General features: G+C 44.3%; 1 protein-coding gene across 1 annotated transcript; it reads left to right on the top strand.

The window, feature by feature from the left end:
• Positions 1–659: 659 nt before the first annotated feature.
• Positions 660–18,862, top strand: VRK3 (VRK serine/threonine kinase 3). Its single transcript, XM_069968138.1, has 15 exons — positions 660–768; positions 3,596–3,720; positions 4,139–4,255; positions 5,724–5,852; positions 8,362–8,505; positions 9,073–9,119; positions 10,135–10,201; positions 10,394–10,475; positions 11,495–11,597; positions 12,298–12,387; positions 13,225–13,357; positions 13,689–13,806; positions 15,929–15,987; positions 16,366–16,507; positions 17,695–18,862. Exons 2-14 carry the CDS (start codon positions 3,597–3,599, stop codon positions 16,500–16,502), a joined length of 1,350 nt encoding a protein of 449 aa, XP_069824239.1. The 5' UTR covers positions 660–768; position 3,596; the 3' UTR covers positions 16,503–16,507; positions 17,695–18,862.
• Positions 18,863–20,614: the final 1,752 nt, after the last annotated feature.

Raw genomic sequence — 20,614 nt, 5'->3', positions numbered from 1 at the left:
GCTCCTGGATCCTCAGCGGCACATCCAGGAGGGAATATCAGTCGCCAAAAGGGACGTCAGGGAAGCAGACGTGCCTGTGCCTCCCCGCCCTAAGTGCTGTATATAAGAATATATAGTACACGGGGAAACAAAAACTAAGGTAAAACAATGTTATAAAACCACTGTATGAGCAAAAAAAAATTGTGCCAGTCTCCGCAGTACCCCTTTATTGATTAGATAGACATCAATCCTTAGTTGATGATGCCTATTTGTACAAAAAATGCCTTCTGCAGCCCTGCAGTTCCTCACACAGCTTATGCAGCCCTGCAGTTCCTGGCACAGCTTATGCAGCCCTGCAGTTCCTGACACAGCCATTGGTGGCAGCAGAGAGGCCATGTTGCTCCTCATTGGTTAATCTGGGGAATTTGGAGACCAAGTAAATCCTAAAATATTTGTCTTGTTCTGCAAACCCTTCCAGTATGGTTATGTCAGCGTGGTATGTACTAGTACACACTGTTTTTGAGAATAAACCTCATGTAGTGCATCATGAAGCCGTGTTATCATTGTGATCCGCTCCACACCAATGCCGCCAGTGTTATTCTCTCCCCCGAGCAGTTTACTTGTATTTGCTCAGAATCGCCAGCAGAGGGCGCGCTAGGGTTCTCTGCTTCCGTTAGTTGCAGTTCCTGCTCGGTTTCGCTTTCCTTCTCTCAGGTCACGTGGTAAGGAAGCTGACCGTCTTCTTGTTTATTGCTGGGCTGCGATCCGTGGAGTAGGCAAAGCTAAGAGGTACAGTGCAGTGTGTGATGGCTGTCATGGGTATTGTGTCCTCTGGCCGACACGTCACTGCTACCCTGTGTCAGTCACTGAGAGGACCGACACAGGGGAGCAGTGAGGAGACAGAGGGGAGCAATGAGGAGGGAGACAGAGGGGAGCAATGAGGAGGGAGACAGAGGGGAGCAGTGAGGAGGGAGACAGAGGGGAGCAATGAGGAGGGAGACAGAGGGGAGCAATGAGGAGGGAGACAGAGGGGAGCAATGAGGAGGGAGACAGAGGGGAGCAGTGAGGAGGGGGACAGAGGGGAGCAGTGAGGAGGGGGACACAGGGGAGCAGTGAGGTGGGAGACAGAGGGGAGCAGTGAGGAGGGGGACAGAGGGGAGCAGTGAGGAGGGGGACAGAGGGGAGCAGTGAGGAGGGAGACAGAGGGGAGCAGTGAGGAGGGGCACAGAGGGGAGCAGTGAGGAGGGAGACAGAGGGGAGCGGTGAGAAGGGGGACAGAGGGGAGCGGTGAGGAGGGAGACAGAGGGGAGCGGTGAGGAGGGAGACAGAGGGGAGCAGTGAGGAGGGAGACAGAGGGGAGCAGTGAGGAGGGGGACAGAGGGGAGCGGTGAGGAGGGAGACAGAGGGGAGCGGTGAGGAGGGGGACAGAGGGGAGCGGTGAGGAGGGAGACAGAGGGGAGCAGTGAGGAGGGAGACAGAGGGGAGCAATGAGGTGGGAGACAGAGGGGAGCAGTGAGGAGGAAGACAGAGGGGAGCAGACAGAGGGGAGCAGTGAGGAGGGAGACAGAGGGGAGCGGTGAGGAGGGAGACACGGGGGAGCGGTGAGGAGGGAGACACGGGGGAGCGGTGAGGAGGGAGACACGGGGGAGCGGTGAGGAGGGAGACACGGGGGAGCGGTGAGGAGGGAGACACGGGGGAGCGGTGAGGAGGGAGACACGGGGGAGCGGTGAGGAGGGAGACACGGGGGAGCGGTGAGGAGGGAGACACGGGGGAGCGGTGAGGAGAAAGACACAGGGGAGCGGTGAGGAGGGGGACAGAGGGGAGCAGTGAGGAGGGGGACAGAGGGGAGCAGTGAGGAGGGAGACAGAGGGGAGCAGTGAGGAGGGAGACAGAGGGGAGCAGTGAGGAGGGAGACAGAGGGGAGCAGTGAGGAGGGGGACACGGGAGCAATGAGGAGCCAGGGAAGCAGTGAGGAGGGGGACACAGGGGAGAAGTGAGGAGGGGGACACAGGGGAGCAGTGAGGAGGGAGACACAGGGAAGCTGTGACGAGGGAGACAGAAGGGAGCGGTGAGGAGACACAGGGGAGCAGTGAGGAGGGAGACACAGGGGAGCAGTGAGGAGGGAGACACAGGGGAGCAGTGAGGAGGGAGACACAGGGGAGCAGTGGGGAGGGAGACACGGGGAAGCTGTGACGAGGGAGACAGAAGGGAGCGGTGAGGAGACACAGGGGAGCAGTGAGGAGGGAGACACAGGGGAGCAGTGGGGAGGGAGACACGGGAGTAGTGAGGAGGGAGACGGGAGCAGTGAGGAGACACAGGGGAGGTGAGAGATATGGGAGTGGTGATGAGGGAGACACAGGGGAGGTGAGAGATGCGGGGAGGAGAGAAACACAGGGAAGCGGTGAGGAGACGCGGGATTAGCGAGGAGACAGAGGGGAGTGGCGAGGAGTCACAGGTGAAGAAGAGAAACACAGGGAAGCGATTAGGAGAGAGGCAGGAGGGTTGAGGAGACACGGGAGCGGTGAGGGGAGTGATGAGAACACAGAGGGTAGCGGTGAGGAGACACACAGGAGCAGGATCGGTGTGGAGACGGAGGGGACCTGCGAGGAGACGTAGGGGACCTGCGAGGAGACGTAGGGGACCTGCGAGGAGACGTAGGGGACCTGCGAGGAGACGTAGGGGACCTGCGAGGAGACGGAGGGGACCTGCGAGGAGACGTAGGGGACCTGCGAGGAGACGTAGGGGACCTGCGAGGAGACGTAGGGGACCTGCGAGGAGACGTAGGGGACCTGCGAGGAGACGTAGAGGACCTGCGAGGAGACGTAGGGGACCTGCGAGGAGACACGAAGGAGCAATAAGAAGAGAGGGGATTAGGGAGGAGACATGTGGGAGCGGTGAGAAGAGAGACACAGGGGAGAAGTGAGGGGACAGAGGCGAGCAGGATAGTGCTTTGTCCATCTCTCTTGATTTTCTGATGACACGCTCCTTTAAAGGTTTATACTTTTTATTTCATTTGGGGGGGGGATGTGATATGACAAAAAATCTATCAAATATCAATACCAGTGTTGTTTTATTTATTTATTTTTTCACATCATTCATCATACAGGGACGATAATAATATGAAACTTATATTAGAGCTGTGTAGTAATTTAATAGTTTGGATATTTGTGCATATGGCGATAGAAAATGCGTAAAAAGAATTTCATTTAGTTTTTTTTTCTCCCTAATTCCCTATTGTGTCTTGTACAAACCATTATCCGATTGCTTATACTACTTAGTGTTATGCTATTAAGTTGCATTATGAATTTGCCACTCTGTTATTACACGTCAGCCATCGGAGTGGACGTGCATGTTGTCCAGTTCTTTGGCCATTTAAAAATTTTAATGCATATGCTTCTCTCCCGTCACTTCACAGACAGATGATGCAAGTGGATATAGGGGTCGAGCATGAGAGTTGAGCAGCCAGCAGAGCTCTCTGGCCGCAGCTTATTCCTCCCCATAGAGATTCTTGTGTATGGGGAGGATGGGAGAGATGGACAGTTATATAAGGTGTCTGGTATATATTATCAGTATTCTGTCAGTATATATAACACTTTTTTATTTTTTCTATTTGCAGGATGATTGTACATTTTTGCCCTCAGTGTGGAACGAAAGCGAAAGACGAATTCACGTTTTGCCCAAATTGTGGATTAAAACTTCCTAGAGAAGAGCGTGAGGATGTCGTAGACAGTGGTTGTACAGGTACGTTTGTGTAATATTCTTACATCACCAATAATTTACCAAGTGACCGCGACATTTTGGTTACTTGTGTTCATCAAAGCTCTTCCTCTTCCATAGATTGTTGTTGGTGTTACCGCACCCATTACATGGTTATATAAAAGCTTCGTCAGTAACTAGAAATGCCATTACGTGACCACAAGAGACTAAAATAGATATTAAAACTTTACTACAGGGATGGGGAACCTTCAGCTGTTGCAGAACTACAATTCCCACCATGCCTGGACAGCCAAAGCTGCGCTTTGGCTGTCCAGGCATGATGGGAATTGTAGTTTTGCAACAGCTGGAGGGCCGAAAGTTTCCCATCCTGGCTTTGCTGTGATTAAAAGCATAGCGTTATACAGAATATCAGCATTATAATTTTATTTTTACTTCCATATAGTTCACACATCACCAGTTAAATATTCTCAAGATGTTCCTGTCCAGAATGAAGCCGGCTGCAGTTCTTCAACTCAAGTAACACGCAGAAGAGCAGGATGCAGGATCTCTCCTGAAGCAGGTAAGGATCACTTCTTTTATGAAGGGGTTATCCCAAGGTCCTCCCTGCTCCTCCCCAGTGCTTTGCTTCCTTACTCTGTCTTGGAAGTATACTTTCTGAGAGAAGGGGAGTGGGTGCATGTCAAGAGCGTTGTGTACACACCTGCACACTGTAGTCAGTAGTCTGGCAGCTATTGGACATTGTGTGCCGAGGTGGTTTCGTCTTCACACAATGCTTATGACATGAAGCCGTCCTCCTCTCGCCCAGGTAGGAGCTTTTGTGCTTTCTGGATAATGCCTTTTTTGTTTTTTATTTATAAAGCTATATTGTCAAGCTATATGGTCCGAACCCGCCGAGGTTCGGGTTCGGCTGAACCCGAACGCTCGGCATTGGATTCCCGCTGTCTGTCCGCTCCGTACAGCGGGTGAATACAGCGGGAGGACCGCCTGGAGAACTGGGATACAGCCTATGGCTATAGCTGTATCCCAGTTTTCCAGGCGTTGCACGGAGCGGGCAGACAACGGTAATCATTGCGGAGGGTTTGGGTTCGTACGAACCCCGTCCGAACCAGGTTCGGACCATCCCTAATCTAGAGTACAGGCGATTTTAAGAAACTTTGTAGTTAAGTTTATTAGCCGAAAAATGCATTTTTATCATGAGAAAGCAGTTTCAGTTTGAAGCTCTCCCCCCTCTCTTCATGGTTCTCTATGGAGAGGGGAGGGGTTGAGGATGATGAGGCACCAAAACAGGACAACAAAGAGTTAATTTACAGCTACATCACCGGGCTATCTCCTCTGAAGCCAGCACTGACCCCTCTGACCTCTGCATACCGGCTTTCACACAGGTCCTGCTTTGTAATCCTTTGTTCTCTGCTGCCGACTAATCTCCCTCCTCCCCTCTCCATAGGTTACACAGGGCTCGACTGATGTAAAAGATTTGAGATTTCCTGATAATGAGCAGTGGATGAGAGAGAGGAGGTGGGGGTGGGGGGGACCTGGGGAAAGTCTTTTTGAATGCAGATAATGGCATATTTGCCTAATCAACCCAATTACAAAGTTTCTAAAAATCGTCTCGACTATTGAAAAACAACACACATAAAAAACAACAGTGACACTTTAAAAGGTACCATACTTGCAAAAAAAAAAAACAGCATGGGTATCAGCATACAGTAGCTGCCCCTTATATCGTTTTATTTCCTCCTGGCTGCCCCTGTTCCACCGACACAACTTTCTGTTCTGCCTTGCTACCCCTTCTAATCACTATTCCCTATGTCATTGAAAGGCACAAAGACCTTCCATGGCCGCAGTGTTTTCCCCCTAAATAGCAAAACTGCTGTTTTTTTAGACACACGTTTATTTTACATCTGTCATTTTTAAGTTTTGGGCTGTGTTTGTGTTTTTCTTTTTTCGCCTGTATTGTGGCATGTGTTTTGCTCCATAAACGGTTCACAGTATGTCCCGATTTTTTAGACTGTTGTCTTGTTTTACAGCTGGAACGGGAAACCTAAGAAGTTCGGTAGGTTCTCCGAGCTCTCCTTTGAAGAGAAAATTAAACATCACTCCAGAAAAGGAGCCAGCGAAAAGAAATACGGCTTCACCAGCAAAAGCTGAAGCGAAGGGTGAGTAGCTGTGGTGATGCCTTTCTGAGTGAAGTTCAACCAGGAAATACAGAAACACAAAACAGAACAAACCCCCCAAAACAAATGGATTTTTGGTAGTTTCAAAACTGGGATAGATAGGTAAGTATTGTTATATGCTTCTGCAGAAGGTTCATTTATTTTTTACCCCTACCCGGAGTTCCCCTTTAAATTTCCAGTCTGCCATTAAACAGGACGCTTACAGTTTCAGGCTGTGTTCACACTACGTATATTTCAGTCAGTATTGCAACCAAAACCAGGAGTGGATTAAAAACACAGAAAGGCCATGTTCACACAATGTTGAAATTGAGTGGATGGCCGCCATATAACAGTAAATAACGGCCATTATTTCAATATAACAGCCGTTGTTTTAAAATAGCAGCAAATATTTGCCATTAAATGGCGGCCATCCACTCAATTTCAACATTGTGTGAACAGAGCCTTTCTGTGCTTTCAATCCACTCCTGGTTTTGGTTGCAATATGAGGACCACAATACTGACTGAAATATACGTAGTGTGAACCCAGCCTAAGGCTATGTTCACATTACGTAAGTTCCGTAGGAATCAGGGCCGTTGTAATAACGGCTGTGATTCCTGCAGAACTTACGTAGTGCTGCAGGCTGAGGGAATCCCGACCGGAGTGTATACACATAGTATATACTCCGGCCGGGATCCCTAGCAGTGCCGCAAGAAACTGACATGTCAGTTTTCTGCGGCCGCTATTCATTGAATAGCAGCCACAGAAAACCCTGTCAGTGCACTCTATGGAGCGAGCGACTCCGGCTGTACGCTCCATTGTGTGCAGTGGGGAGTTATGATGCAGGCGTGCACGGATGCACCCGCAGAAGAAGTAGAAGTAGTCCATCTTTCTGATTCCTCTCTCTCAGGTTGGGGATGTACTGCGTGCAGCCGTTTATTCTTTGCCCCTTGCTTTGACCTCAACGCTTTGTCGACCCTATTCCTAACATAGGCCTTTTCCCAAGGGGCGTGGTTTTTTATTTGGCGCCAGTGACAAGTTGGCGTGCTTTTTCCGCTGCCATTGGCACCAGCACTGGCCGTGTGCACATATGCAGCTCCGCACCTTACCACCCTTACATCAGTGTTAGGAGTATATGCATGATACTCCTGCGCCCTCTAGTGTTTCAGGGAACTTACTACAGTTCCCTTACCTTTTATCTATTTGTTTCCTGCTATAAAAATGAGGATATTTCTTCACCTTAAGGGCTAAGAATCATGATTAATTATGATGTCGGGTGCTCCAGTACTGTTTAAAAGTTTGTGTTAGTGTACTGACACAGCTGCGCGGCTGCCCACTTCCACAGGTAGGTCATTTGCATGTCCACACAATACATCTCTTGTTGCTGCACCATAGGTCACATTGGTGCCTGCAAGGGTGTGGGCTTTGCCCTATGTGGATAACTTCCCTTTATACTACTGTCTGCCTCATGACATTTTCGCACCTGTGGTCTCCTGCTGGTTCTTTCTCAGGTCTTCTACTGGAGCCATGACAATATCTTGGTGTAGGCTCACCAACGTTATGTCAGAAGACCAGCCCTGTGTTCATCCCAGACTCTTATGGCACATTATGTGGCCAAGAGAATTCAGCATACGGTGTCTGTGATAAAACCTTTTTCTTTTTTTTTTTCAACATTTTTCAGTTTTTCTCTTTCATCTTACATCTCTATTGTCTATATGACGGTGGGGGAGTACAATTTTACTGACTCTCCCTCCAAGCCCTAGAACGTTCACTTTCCACTATAACTATCGTGATATATTCACCCATATATGCGAGTGGTATTTGCACTTAAATTATTCCTGTCGTTCACATTTTTTTTTTTTTTGCAGAAATCAATAGTACAGGCGATTTTAAGAAACTTTGTAACTGGGTTTGTTAGCCGAAAAATGCATTTGTATCATGAAAAAGCAGTTTGAAGCTCTCCCCCCGTCTTCATGGTTCTCATATAAAAAGGGGAGGGGTGAAGGAAGATGAGGCACCAAAACAGGACAACAAAGAGTTAATTAACAGCTACATCACCGGGCTATCTTCTCTGAAGTCAGCACTGACCTCTGAATACAGCTTTCACACAGGTCCCGCTGTGTAATCCTTTGTTCTCTGCTGCGACTAATCTCCCTCCTCCCCTCTCCATAGGTTACACAGGGCCCGACTGCTGTAAAAGAGTCGAGATTTCCTGATAATGAGCGGTGGATGAGAGAGAGGAGGGAGGGTGGGGACTTGGGGAAAGTCTTTTTGAATGCAGATAATTATATATTTGCCTAATAAACCCAATTACAAAGTTTCTTGAAAATGAATCCTAAGGCCTAATAAGCTTCTTACTTTTATGTGCTGTCTCCAACGTCTGCCGTATACATTCAGCACTTAGAGCTTGAGGGATCTTGGTATATAAGCTGTGTATGTCGTCTCTATAAATGTATAAATTAGAGATGGTTTATTTTGTGCTCTAATGTGTGACCGTGTTTTTCTGCTTTTAAGGTTCGAAAAGCCCCAGGAGTAAAAAATCTCGGAACGTACAGGTGGAGCCGCTCCCAGAAAGAGAGACTTTGACCGACACACAGAACAACACAGAATGGCTGCTTGTCGAACTCTTGAAGGAGAGGAACGGGCTTTATTATAATGGTGACTTTAGTATATGTTTTATAGCTTAAACATTTCTATTACATTACATTGGCTAAGCTGTGAGAGTCATATTTGTCATATTTGTTACTGATGTTTACATTGTAAAAGCTTTATGCCTCCCGTGTTCATTATTACGCCATTTAATAGCTGCTGCTGTGTCAGTGATATCGAACTCTGCCTTTTTTTTTCTCTCCTTTACTTGAAGGGATTGTGTCATCAGAAAATGCAGTAATGTTCTAAATCAAGTTTTTATGTTAGGAATTTTGGTCACTTTTTTTTTATGTTAGTTTTTCTATAATTTCCAGTCTGGCCACTAAGCCTAATAATAAGTTGACACTTCCTGTTCCTTAGAGAAAACCTGTTAGCAGTCTCCTCACTATCATCACAGGCAGGATAACAGTAAACATGGCAATAATATATAGAAAAGAAGGGATATGTCCGTTCTCAGTATGTAATAGTCACAGCTTGCCTCCTTCCCTTCTCTTATACAATGTTGGTGCTTTGTTAATACAAATTGTTTATATCTAATTTATTTTAATTTTTTTTTTTTTTTTTTTTGGGTACAAGTACAAACACAATCCAAAAAGGGCACAGAGCATGCTGTGTTAAAATTGGTAAGTAAATTACTGACGTAAACTAGCAATGAAAAGTATATTATAATCCAGACATGTCAAATGTTTAGACATGAGACCTGCTGCTGTTGCTAGTTATAAGGGGGTGAAGCACATGACCGCACACTCCCCACCCGGCCACAAAACCCAACTTATCCACTCCATAGACTGTAATGGAGATGAGTCAGATTTGGTAGCTGGATAAGGAGTAGAGAGCGTTACATCTAAACGTTTGACCTATGGGCCTGCGTCACAGAGGGAGGGGGATATGGTCACACTAGGGGGCGGTGGGCCTGCCCCCAGTGCTCCAAGCTTGGCCGCTGCTCGGGAAAAGACTGGCGCTAAGCCAGGGAACCAGGCAGCATTTCATAAAATGGACCATGGCACCTGATGGTTCAAGAGCTGCGCTGTAATATCCCTGGTATAAACAGTGGATCCCTTCAGATCCCAGCGTTGGTGATCACTGCTCACTCTGATCATTGTTACTGTTAGGGCCCTGCAGCTTGCAATTAGATTAAAGGGGTTGTCCAGCGAAAATCTTTGTCTTTCAAATCAACTGGTGTAAGAAAGTTATATAGATTTGTAATTTACTTCTATTCAAAATTCTCAAGTCTTCCCATACTTATTAGCTACTATATAATATTTTATTTTCAGTCTGACATTGTACTCTCTGCTGACATTTCTGGCCGAGACAGGAATTCTGTCTGTTTTCTATGAATCCCCATGGAAAACCTCTCCTGCTCCGGACAGTTCCTGACATGGACAGAGATGTCACCAGAGAGCACTGTGTCAGACTGAAAATAAAACAACACGTCCTGCAGCACATACAGCAGCTAGTAAGTATGGGAAGACTTTAGAATTTTTCATAGAAGTAAATTACAAATCTATATAACTTTCTCACACCAGTTGATTTGAAACAAAAAGGAGAACCCCTTTAACCAGGCCAGAAATGACAGCCCATGGCATAGTTTTGTTATTGTGGCCATTTTTACAGCTATTCTTCTTTTGGAACCTGCAGGATGCGAAAGAAGGGAAGATTTTCAACGAACAAAACTTTTTCCAAAGGGCAGCTAAGAAAAAGACAGGTACGTGGGCAGCGTTCAAAGCGTACATACCTACTGGTGTGTGGGTATGTGTATATTTTGCAAATCACTGTCACTGCCACTGTACCAAGAACGGCCACTACATAATGACATGTAATGTAAAAATTCTGACTACCAAGGTTTAGTAAGAAAATAACCTCTGTAACTAACCTATTGTTATGTCTGTCCCATCAGTTGATCAGTGGAAAAGGTCTCATGACTGCCCTGCGCTGGGGATACCAAGTTGTATCGGTTTTGGAGTACATAATGATTACAGGTAACAACTAGCTTTGATTTGCTGTATATATATATATGTATATATATATATATATATATATATATATATATATATATATATACACTGATATAACACTTGAAGTGTTTTCTGTCCCTTTAAAAAACTTTTAACATATTACATACACATTTCAAAAGTTTTTTATCGATTGAGGTCTAGGTGTTCAGATCGGCACCAATCACTAGAATAAGCCAGGAGAAGCTTGTGGCTGAGCGCTGCTCTCCCCATCTCGCTGTAGGGTTCTATAGTAGGTCTTTGGAGGCTTCATTGCCATCATTTATTAAATGTCCTTGTATTGTATATGTCTAATCTACTGCTAACATGTATTATATAGACATCTGGGGAGGCTCAATATTACTAGCACCTATTCGTGTCTGCTATGCCATGACATAGTGCTGGATTAAGTGCTCTGGATGGAACAGGCCGCACTGTGTTAGGGAACATTTATACAGTACACTATTATACATGACACGTGGGGTGGGTGAAGGAGGCTACTTATCCACTGGGTTTGCAACGGATGATGACAAGTTACACAAGCAGCTGCTATCGGTTGTCAGATGTAAGAAGAAATCCTTGTTTACCTTTCAGGGACAGCATGGACCATGTCCAGTGTAGGATGTACATAGCACAAGCTAAGCACCACCCCCTACTTTCTACATTCCTTCTTAGTGTCTTTGTTGCTAGAGACAGAATCGCCCTGACAACAGGCAGTGGACAGTGGATAGCAGGGAAGTGGGACATTCAGTGACCAAGACTTCAGAGTTTATTTTTTTCTAAAGTGAAGATTTGTTTTTATTAAATCTTAGTCTATCATATGGAGGGAAGTGGTTAGAAACAACAGTGACCATTTAAAAGTAACGTAGGCCTTTTGTTCTCAGCACTATAGTGATCTCCTGTTTGGCATCACTTTATTTTTCTGAATGTTTCTCTAAATAAGACGTATCAGTCCTTGACTAAAACCATTATTATACTGTACTACTGTATTAATCTGTTTTCTGCAGGTTTTTAGTGTTTTCTGCACTTGGGAAAAATCTTCAGACTGTTATCGATGAAGTCGGAGGTCGGTTGTCTGATATAGCGGTCTACCAAATTGTATATAGGCTGGTATGTGAGCATTATTTTATTTTTTCCATAATCTGCTTATATAAGAATGATTGTATGTAATTTAAAGATTGGTAATTGTCCTGAACCCCCAAAACCTCTCTCTGCACTAGTCTGCAGGCCCTGTGTCCTTGTACACTGTGCATGGGATCCTGCAGCCAGTCATTGGCCATACTGAGGGGAACACAACACCCTGACACTCACACAAGGGATATTCTGGGTGCACTAAGACCCAGCAGCTCCTTCAGCAATCACATGACTGCCAGGAAAGGAAGTAGGTAGCCTTATAGCTGCAGACTCTGTAAGGATGTTCAAGAACGTCTATGCGATGCAATTTGCAGACTCACCAGACATCATCATTTTTTTTTAACCTCAGAGCAAAATTGTATAAATTGTGTAAATAACATCTGTTTGAAATTACATCTCAAGTTTTCCATTACTTATCAGCTGCTGTATGTCCTGCAGGAAGTGGCTTATTCTTTCCAGTCTTACATGGTGCTCAGGACAGTTCCTGACATGGACAGAGGTGGCAGCATATTGGAAAGAATAAGCCACTTCCTGCAGGACATTCAGCATCTGATAAGTACTGGAAGACTTGAGTTTTTTAAATAATTTACAGATCTGTATAACTTAACTTTCTGACACCAGTTAATTAATTCCCCTGGAGTACCCCTTTAATAGAGTTATATTTATATTTCTGCAGATTGATGTACTGGAATATATTCATGAGAATGAGTATGTCCATGGTGACATCACAGCTGAGAATTTATATGTAAACCCTGATTATCGGGAGGTAAGTAACTACTTGGTTATTGAGACAGTTCTTTTAGGTTTAATCATATTTAAATATATATGTTGTACGTTGCAACACACTGTTGAGTACCAAAAATACTAAGGAAAAAATATTTTGTCTCTAAATTGTAGGACTTTGAAAGCAGAATTATTTTTTCTAAACAAGACATGAAAGGGGTTGGCCACTCTATAGTAAAATAGTTTAGTGTAGAATATTAGTAAGTGTACTGACTGTATATACTGACAGCAGCTCCCTGTGTACCCTATAGAGCTAAAATCAGACTCCCCTCCTCCAGGCTGTGCTGTCCTGCTCTGTGGTGAGTCTGTCCATAAAATGGCTGACAAGGAGGAGCATGTGACCTCCAGTGTCCTCCATAGCATTTATAGGCTCGGTGGACACTGGGGGGCGGAGCATGGTCACATGCTCCTCCATGTCGGCCATCTTATGGACAGACTCACCACAGAGCAGGACAGCACAGCCTGGAGGAGGGGCGTCTGATATTAGCTCTGTGAGGTACACAGGGATCTGCTTTCAGTATATACAGTGAGTACACCTACTAATACTGTATACAGAAGTATTTTACGATAAAGTGGCCAATCCCTTTAAGTATTATACAGCCTTAGGCTATGTTCACACAACACTTTTTTATGCAAAATAACGCCGTTGTTTGATAATGATGGCCATCAATAATGATCATGACAATATGGTGGCTCCAATTACGCTCACTTAGGTGTAAGCCTTCCGTAAATATCCATTATATGGATTATTGATTTGAGATGAGACGTCTCTGTTATCAATACAAATTGCTGAAGCCGTAAATGGTTTATCTCGTCCTAGGTGTATCTCGCAGGATATTATAATGCCTTTCGCTATTGCCCTAATGGAAGTCATGTGCCATACAGGGAGGGCATCACAACATGCCATGAAGGCACAGTGGAGTTCATTAGCCTGGATCTGCACAAAGGCGCTAGTATGTATTCCCATCTTTATTCGCTCGTTGTGTTTGCTGTCTATGTGACTTTTTTGCTTTGAAGAAAAAACATTGCATACGACACAGTGCGCCAGATGGCAGTCAGAATGGTCACCACGACCAAGAATCTGCAGCCGGCCTCATTGCTTCACTGTACCATATGTGCCAGACAAGTGCTGCAGGGGGTAGTGCAGCTTATTATACTGTATGGGATGAGCTGAGTTGCCAGTAGGATACATGAAAGATCAGCACCTCTTATTTTTTTTTTATAGAAGATGGGAACAACCCTTTAAGGCATATTTATTTATTCTGTGGAGTTCTCTTTTCTTAGGACCAACCCGCCGCAGTGACTTGGAGTCCTTGGGATATTGCATGCTGAAATGGCTGTGCGGATCCTTACCATGGAGCGATGTAGATGATGTATGCTCTATAATGGAACATAAAAAGAGGTCAGTTATTAAAAGGAGCGGGAACAGGGCGGCTGTCTAACTATTGACTTTTAGGACTGGGAAATGCAAAAAAATAAATCTTTCCCGGAGTGGTGTTTTAATAACCACAGCCACATATTTTGGAACCACATATAGTACAACCACATATTTGTGAGAATTGTGTATTTACTATATAAATCCAGCCTCCCCATAATCCCCTTGTATAGGAGAAAACCACGGCACTCGATGTTGCAAGAATAAGTGAGGGTTTTTTTATTTAGCAAATAGATACAAGGTATTTACTCCGACCGTACATAAGAAATGCAAGAGATGAGACCAAATAACATATGGTGCGACGTTTCGGTCCGCTATGGACCTTCCTCAGGCAATGGGGTCTCTTATGAGCTGTATGCAGGGAGAAAGGTCTCTCCACCGACCCTTCTCCCTGCATACAGCTCATAAGAGACCCCATTGCCTGAGAAAGGTCCATAGCGGACCGAAACGTCGCACCATATGTTATTTGGTCTCATCTCTTGCATTTCTTATGTACGGTCGGAGTAAATACCTTGTATCTATTTGCTAAATAAAAAAACCCTCACTTATTCTTGCAACATCGAGTGCCGTGGTTTTCTCCTATACAAGACTTATGGTTGAAGAACTCAGTTACCACTGAGCACCGGCTTTAAAATTTAAGGCAGAGGTGTGCAGCACTGATCCTATACAATCCCCATAATCCCCTGACATAACATGGGGATTCGGAGAGAGGATGCTGCAGTAGCGCATGTATATCAGGACCTATCCAGGCATACACATTAAGGCTATGTTCACACAACATAAGTTCCGCCGTAATGACCGCCATTGTTGCAACGGCCTGGATTAGTACAGAGCTTACATTGTGCTGCAGGCTGAGGGTATCCCGACCGGAGTGTATACACTTCGGTTGGGATCCCTAGCGGCGCCGCAAGAAACTGAAATGTCAGTTGTCTGCGGCCGCTATTCAGTGAATAGCGGCCTCAGAAAACCCTGTGAGTGCACACTGTGGAGAGTGCAGCTCCGGCCACACGCTCCATTGTGTGCAGTGGAGAGTTCCGATGCGGGTGCGCACAGATGCGCCTGCATCAGAACTAAGCTGCGCTAAAGATCGTCTGGCCGGTACTGCAGTACCGGCCGGGATGATCTTTTCTAAGGGCCCTATTCCACCGGACGATTATCGTTAAATCGTTCTAATCTAAACAATAATCGTTCGGTTGAAATGCAGTTAACGATTAACGACCGAACAAGAAATCGTTGATCGCTTTATAAGACCTGGACCTATTTTTATCGTTGCTCGTTCGCAAATCGTTCGCATTGAATAAGACATCATTCGGTCGTTCACAATAGATACGAACGCAATAGCGAAGAAAAAACGATCGCAATTACGATCATAAGTAACGATTATCGTTCCATGGAAATGAGTGAATGTTTTCAGGTCTTTCGCAATAGCGGTCGTTTGAGATTAATTGTTATGGATTATGCAAACGATAATCGTCCGGTGGAATAAGGCCCGTTCCGTGACCAAGCAAGGCCACAGAACGTCAAGGTGTGAACATAGCCTAAACATACATAACAAATGTGATATAGTCACAGCCAACGGGGGGGGGGGGGGGTACCTTTAAACAGGCGAAACCCTTGTGCACCATTTCCTGAGCTGTGGTCAGTGTGGGCAGTCAGGTCCTGAAGCTGTCATGGATTTCAGTGGGAGCTCTGGAGCATAACTGCACTGAAAAGATGTGACCTGTCACTTCAGATTCCATCTCCCATTGGAGTTTATGGGATTGAGGTTTTCTAAGGTGACTGCATGGTTTTGACACAGAAATTGTTGTGGTGTCTACATGAATATTCATATGGATTTTTACCGTATAACCATAACCTAAGACAGCTAGGAGGAATATATAAAGAGCAGCGCATGCCTCCTGATATATCGGCTGCCGCGCAGCTGCCTCAGACATCTATGCAAGCTCCGAGCAGGCATGGATTTTAGGCATAACTTACCCGGGCTTTGGGCAACAATGTGTGGCTTTTTGACAGTCTTCGATACATGTGGCCCCTAGTGTTTATAAATGAAGAGGTAAATAGTTATTCGTATGTCTTTATTTATTACCAGACATAGGACAGATCTTCCAGGACTCCTTAAAGAGTGCTTCAATAGAAGGAAAATCGCAGGTAGGCACTTTTTGAAATTCCTTTTCTTGCTTCGATAATAGAATGTTTTTTTATGAAACACTTGTCTTCTGCTTTTCTGCTGGAGGTGTCCCTGCTTGGTCCTTGCTAGGTCTCCGGGGCTGACGGCAGAACATTTCCCCAATGTCCAATCAGAGTGAAGAATCCCCATCAATCACAGATCACTATGATTGGATTAGAGCTCTGTGCCTGATCATTATATCATAAAGGGGTCAACACCAATGAATGTTTCTGGGCGTCTGCATAGCCCTCCTTCCCTCAGTAACTGACATACGCACTAGCTAAAGGAGTTTTTTTACTTAAACCCAGTAATATAAGATGAACTTAATAGACTTTTGTTACAAACGCTTCCCAATCTAGATGTGGCCAAGCAGTACCTGGAAACAGTGATTGGCTTGAACTACGAAGAGAAGCCGGATTACAATAAAATCCGAAATTATCTGTCAGATGTTCTGCAGAAAGCGCACGTTGGGCCCTATGACCCTGTGAAACTGTAACGAAGGTAAATATTAAAGCCGATCATAAATTTGGGTTTCTGCAATGTTATCCAGACACAAGTGCTCAGCGTTTGAGTACTTCGCCGCTGCAGAAGTCGGTGGCTGTATCCATGTTTTCCAGGACTGTATCCATGTTTTCCAGGACTGTATCCATGTTTTCCTAGGGTGGCATCCAACTTCTGCAGCTGGGAGGGAATCAAATGCCGAGCATTCAGGTTAGAATAACCCAAACAGTTTGACACATCTGTCTAACGCTATTCCTGAGATGAGTGACAGGCAGTTCCTCTAGAAATTTCTATTTATTTTTTTTGTTTTTTACTTTCTCTAATGACTAATTCTCTTGAATAAAGTTTGGCCACAGACCCTTGTAAAGATTCACTGTAATACAAATCCTAGCATTAGAATGATAAGGGGAGCCTCCTATATTGTAACATATTTAATCATTTAAGTTTATAGAACTCTATTACAGTGATCCCTCAACTTATTATTATATACCCCTAGCTGAGATCTGACATAACTTTACAATCTGCGGAAAACAGGTGGAAATTCTGAGCGGAATCCCCGCCATGGACTTTGCTCGGAATTCTGCCTGCCTCACTGCCTCAGTGTTAAGTATAGGGTGCCTCCGCTCAAAGAATTGACATGTCAGTTCTTTCAGCAGAGAGCTGTGGAGAGCGCCCTATACTTAACATTGAGGCAGGTGAAGTCTACGGCGGGGATTCCGCTCAGAAAGGGGCCCTTATTAAGCTCGCTGCATACATAGCAGGTGCCAGCTATATGTTACAGGTGGCACCCACTAGCTGCAGCTGGGATTGGAGATAGTCTTTCCCTTAAACAATGTCACTCTTGACCTTGGTTGGGTATGGGATTTTGCAGCTCGGTTTTATTGAAGTAAACAAAGCTGAATTGTAATACCACACACAACCTGAGGCCACAGATGGCGCTGTTTTCGCAAGAAAGAAGCTGCATTTTTTTTTCTTATCCTGGATAACCCCTTTAAGTTGTGGGTTTTAATAGACAAAAACGCTGTTCCCAAGAATGGCTGCTATTCACTCTGAAATATAATATCGGTGTCCTTTCTGTAAACGTTAACAAGTTTATTGTGGTTGCTGGCGTTGTTTTTTTATTATGGGTCATTTTTTTTTCTACAATTATGGCTTTTTTTTTTTCTTTTCTTTTTTTACCTCTGCAGATTGTGAAGTTATGGCGGCTGCGTCCATCATTTTACTAAACACAAAGTGAAGTGCTTTTTCTACTGGGATAGTAGTTTCTCAGGAGAGACGTCATCTCATTTCTTTATGGTACAAAATCTTACCACCGTGGTATACGCTGGATTTTAATGTTGACTTGAGTCTAGATTCTTATTATACTGATCACCTTCACACTGTGAGCATTTTAAGTACCCTACTGAATTTCTATTTTACTTAGTGTATATATAAACTTTTATTAGAATTTTATTGCTGTGTTTTAATTTTTGGACGTTCACTTATAAGTGATGTTTATCGCTTTACTGCTTTTTCTGTGAAAAAAGGGAACTGCGCTGTACTCTCAATATTGCATTACCATCATGCCTCTAAGCGTTCTGTATGTGTCTAGTTCAAGTGTCAAGGAGGCGGGGCCTAGGGTCTTCTGTGCTTTAGGGTCGCAGTGACTTTTTGGTCTGAATGGCTGCCCCTCTTTCTGTGTGATAGCTTGGTGTACACTACTAATCCCTCCTCAGATCCTGTACAGACGCTATGTATACCGATTGCATCACTCTCACCCCCTGTGCTGACATATGTTCTCTTTGTGCCATCATTTTGCAGTTATTATTAATAGTGCCTGCATAGGGTCTGAGCAGGGGCCGGGCATTCAGACCACAGTGGCACTGCAGACAAGAACGTAAAAAACTGTAGGCCCCGCCTCCTTGACACTTGAACCAGTAATACAAAAGCAGTTTGTATGGAAGTATGATTCAGTGCTATGTACAGTGTCGGTGGTTTGGTCTATATTTTGGGGGTGACAGATTTGCTTTAAAGAGGAATTTGCTGTTCTGCTATAGTAATAATATGGGTACTACTGTTGTGAACACTGAAGAAAAGTAAAATTTCCAATAAGATATCAGAAAGCTGTGACGAATGCTGTAAGAATATTATTGGTACAAGAAATACAAAAAAAAACAAAAAATGTAATTTAACTTTGTTTAAGAGGGTAAGTTATTAGTCTATAGATTGGTGAATTAGTTTTTCAAGTGTTTATATATGAGTGGCAGCAGTAAGGGGTGACATGGCCTCTCTGCTGCCACCAGTGGCTGTGTGTGGGACTGCAGGGCCGTTCAAACCCTAGTGCTGCTACAGTTCTATAAATTTAGAAGGGCTGCATGCAGGTAATGAGCCTCCTTGATGCCTCTATAATGCATGTTAGTATTAGAATAGACATTACACTGGGGAAAGCTGTCTGTGTCACTAGTGCTGCAGCCTCCCCTGATGCCTATATAATACAGGTTAGTATTAGACTAGAAATTACACTTGGGGAAGCTGTGTGTGTCAGTAGCGCTGCAGCCTCCCCTGATGTCTATGTAATATATGTTAGTGTTAGAAAAGACATTACACTTGGGGAAGCTGTGTGTGTCAGTAGTGCTGCAGCCTTCCCTGATACCTATGTAATATATGTTAGTATTAGACTAGACATTACACTTGGGGAAGCTGTGTGTGTCAGTAGCCCTGCAGCCTCCCCTGATGCCTATGTAATATATGTTAGTGTTAGAAAAGACATTACACTTGGGGAAGCTGTGTGTGTCAGTAGTGCTGCAGCCTTCCCTGATGCCTATGTAATATATGTTAGTATTAGACTAGAAATTACACTTGGGGAAGCTGTGTGTGTCAGTAGAGCTGCAGCCTCCTCTGATGCCTATGTAATGTATGTTAGTATTAGAATAGACATTACACTGGGGGAAGCTGTGTGTGTCAGTAGTGCTGCAGCTTCCCCTGATGGCTATTTAATACATGTTAGTATTAGAATAGACATTACACAGGGGGAAGCTGCAAATGTGGCACCTTGTAAAAGAGCAAGCAGGTATAACTGTCAATCTACAGGCTGCAGCACCATTGACACGGACAGCTTCCTCAAATCTATTGTCTATTCTATTGTTAATATGTAGTAGAATAGACATAAGGGAGGCTCAGTATATGAGTTAGCAATATGTAACTGTGCTGGGACCAAGACTGCCTTTTATTTCCAAACACGGCCATTGGTAGAAGCAGAGGGATCATGCTGCCCCTGTTGCTGCAATTGTAAAATAAAAATAAAAAAATTAAATTTTCTTCTTTTATATAACTTTGTTTAAAAAAAAAATAAATAAATAAAGTTTTGTTTGCTGGAATACCCCATTTAATATGACCTTTTGCTATTCTGTTATTAATGTAACCAATCCGGTAGAAAAAATTCATGAGCTCTTATTATAAATTGTAACTCACTTCTTGTTTTTTCTTGTAAAAAAAAAAGATATATATTTTACTGTGTTCATTTTAAAATAAAGCTTTGACCTTTCTATGATGTATCGTTTTATATTACGTGTTAACATTATTTTACAATGTGTGAACCCAGCCTCAGAATACTGTGTATAAAATTTTTAATCTGCCATTGTCTACACCAGCGGTAGGGAACCTTGGCTCTCCAGCTGTCGCAAAACTACAACTCCCATCATGCCTGGACAGCCAAAGCTAAAGCTTTGGCTGTCCAGACATGATGGGAGTTGTAGTTTTGCGACAGCTGGAGAGCCAAGGTTCCCTACCCATGGTGTACACTGTTACATAGCAGGTTAACTAATAAAGACGATTAACTTCACCGCTTTGGCGCAAAAAAAAAAACAATATGTGGGAGTTGGAAGCTTCATCCAACGTTTTTTATGATGGAATTCAATGGAAAAGCGGATGTACCCACATGCATGTGTTTTTTTCCATCCATTTTTCACCCGTTCCTTTTTACAAAAAAATTATGAAAAAAACGGATTGCAAAAACGTAGTGTGAACCCAGCCTAAGGACCTCCCCTGAGGAACCTGATGATTTTTCTTGGGATTGGATATACTGTATATATGGGTGGTAATGCACTGTTGGAAATTTGTAGGATTGTA

The sequence above is a fragment of the Dendropsophus ebraccatus genome, chromosome 4 (genome assembly GCF_027789765.1).
Source record: "Dendropsophus ebraccatus isolate aDenEbr1 chromosome 4, aDenEbr1.pat, whole genome shotgun sequence".
NCBI lineage: Eukaryota > Metazoa > Chordata > Amphibia > Anura > Hylidae > Dendropsophus > Dendropsophus ebraccatus.
This window is presented reverse-complemented; position numbering and strand designations above follow the sequence as displayed.

What these genes read in the sequence shown, in the direction of transcription:
- VRK3 (XM_069968138.1), top strand. Translation starts at nt 3,597, where the DNA reads ATGATTGTACATTTTTGCCCTCAGTGTGGAACGAAAGCGAAAGACGAA. An exon ending in ACCAAATTGTATATAGGCTG is followed by an intron (nt 11,598 to 12,297) that starts GTATGTGAGCAT and finishes ATATTTCTGCAG; the next exon opens with ATTGATGTACTGGAATATAT. An exon ending in ATAATGGAACATAAAAAGAG is followed by an intron (nt 13,807 to 15,928) that starts GTCAGTTATTAA and finishes ATTTATTACCAG; the next exon opens with ACATAGGACAGATCTTCCAG.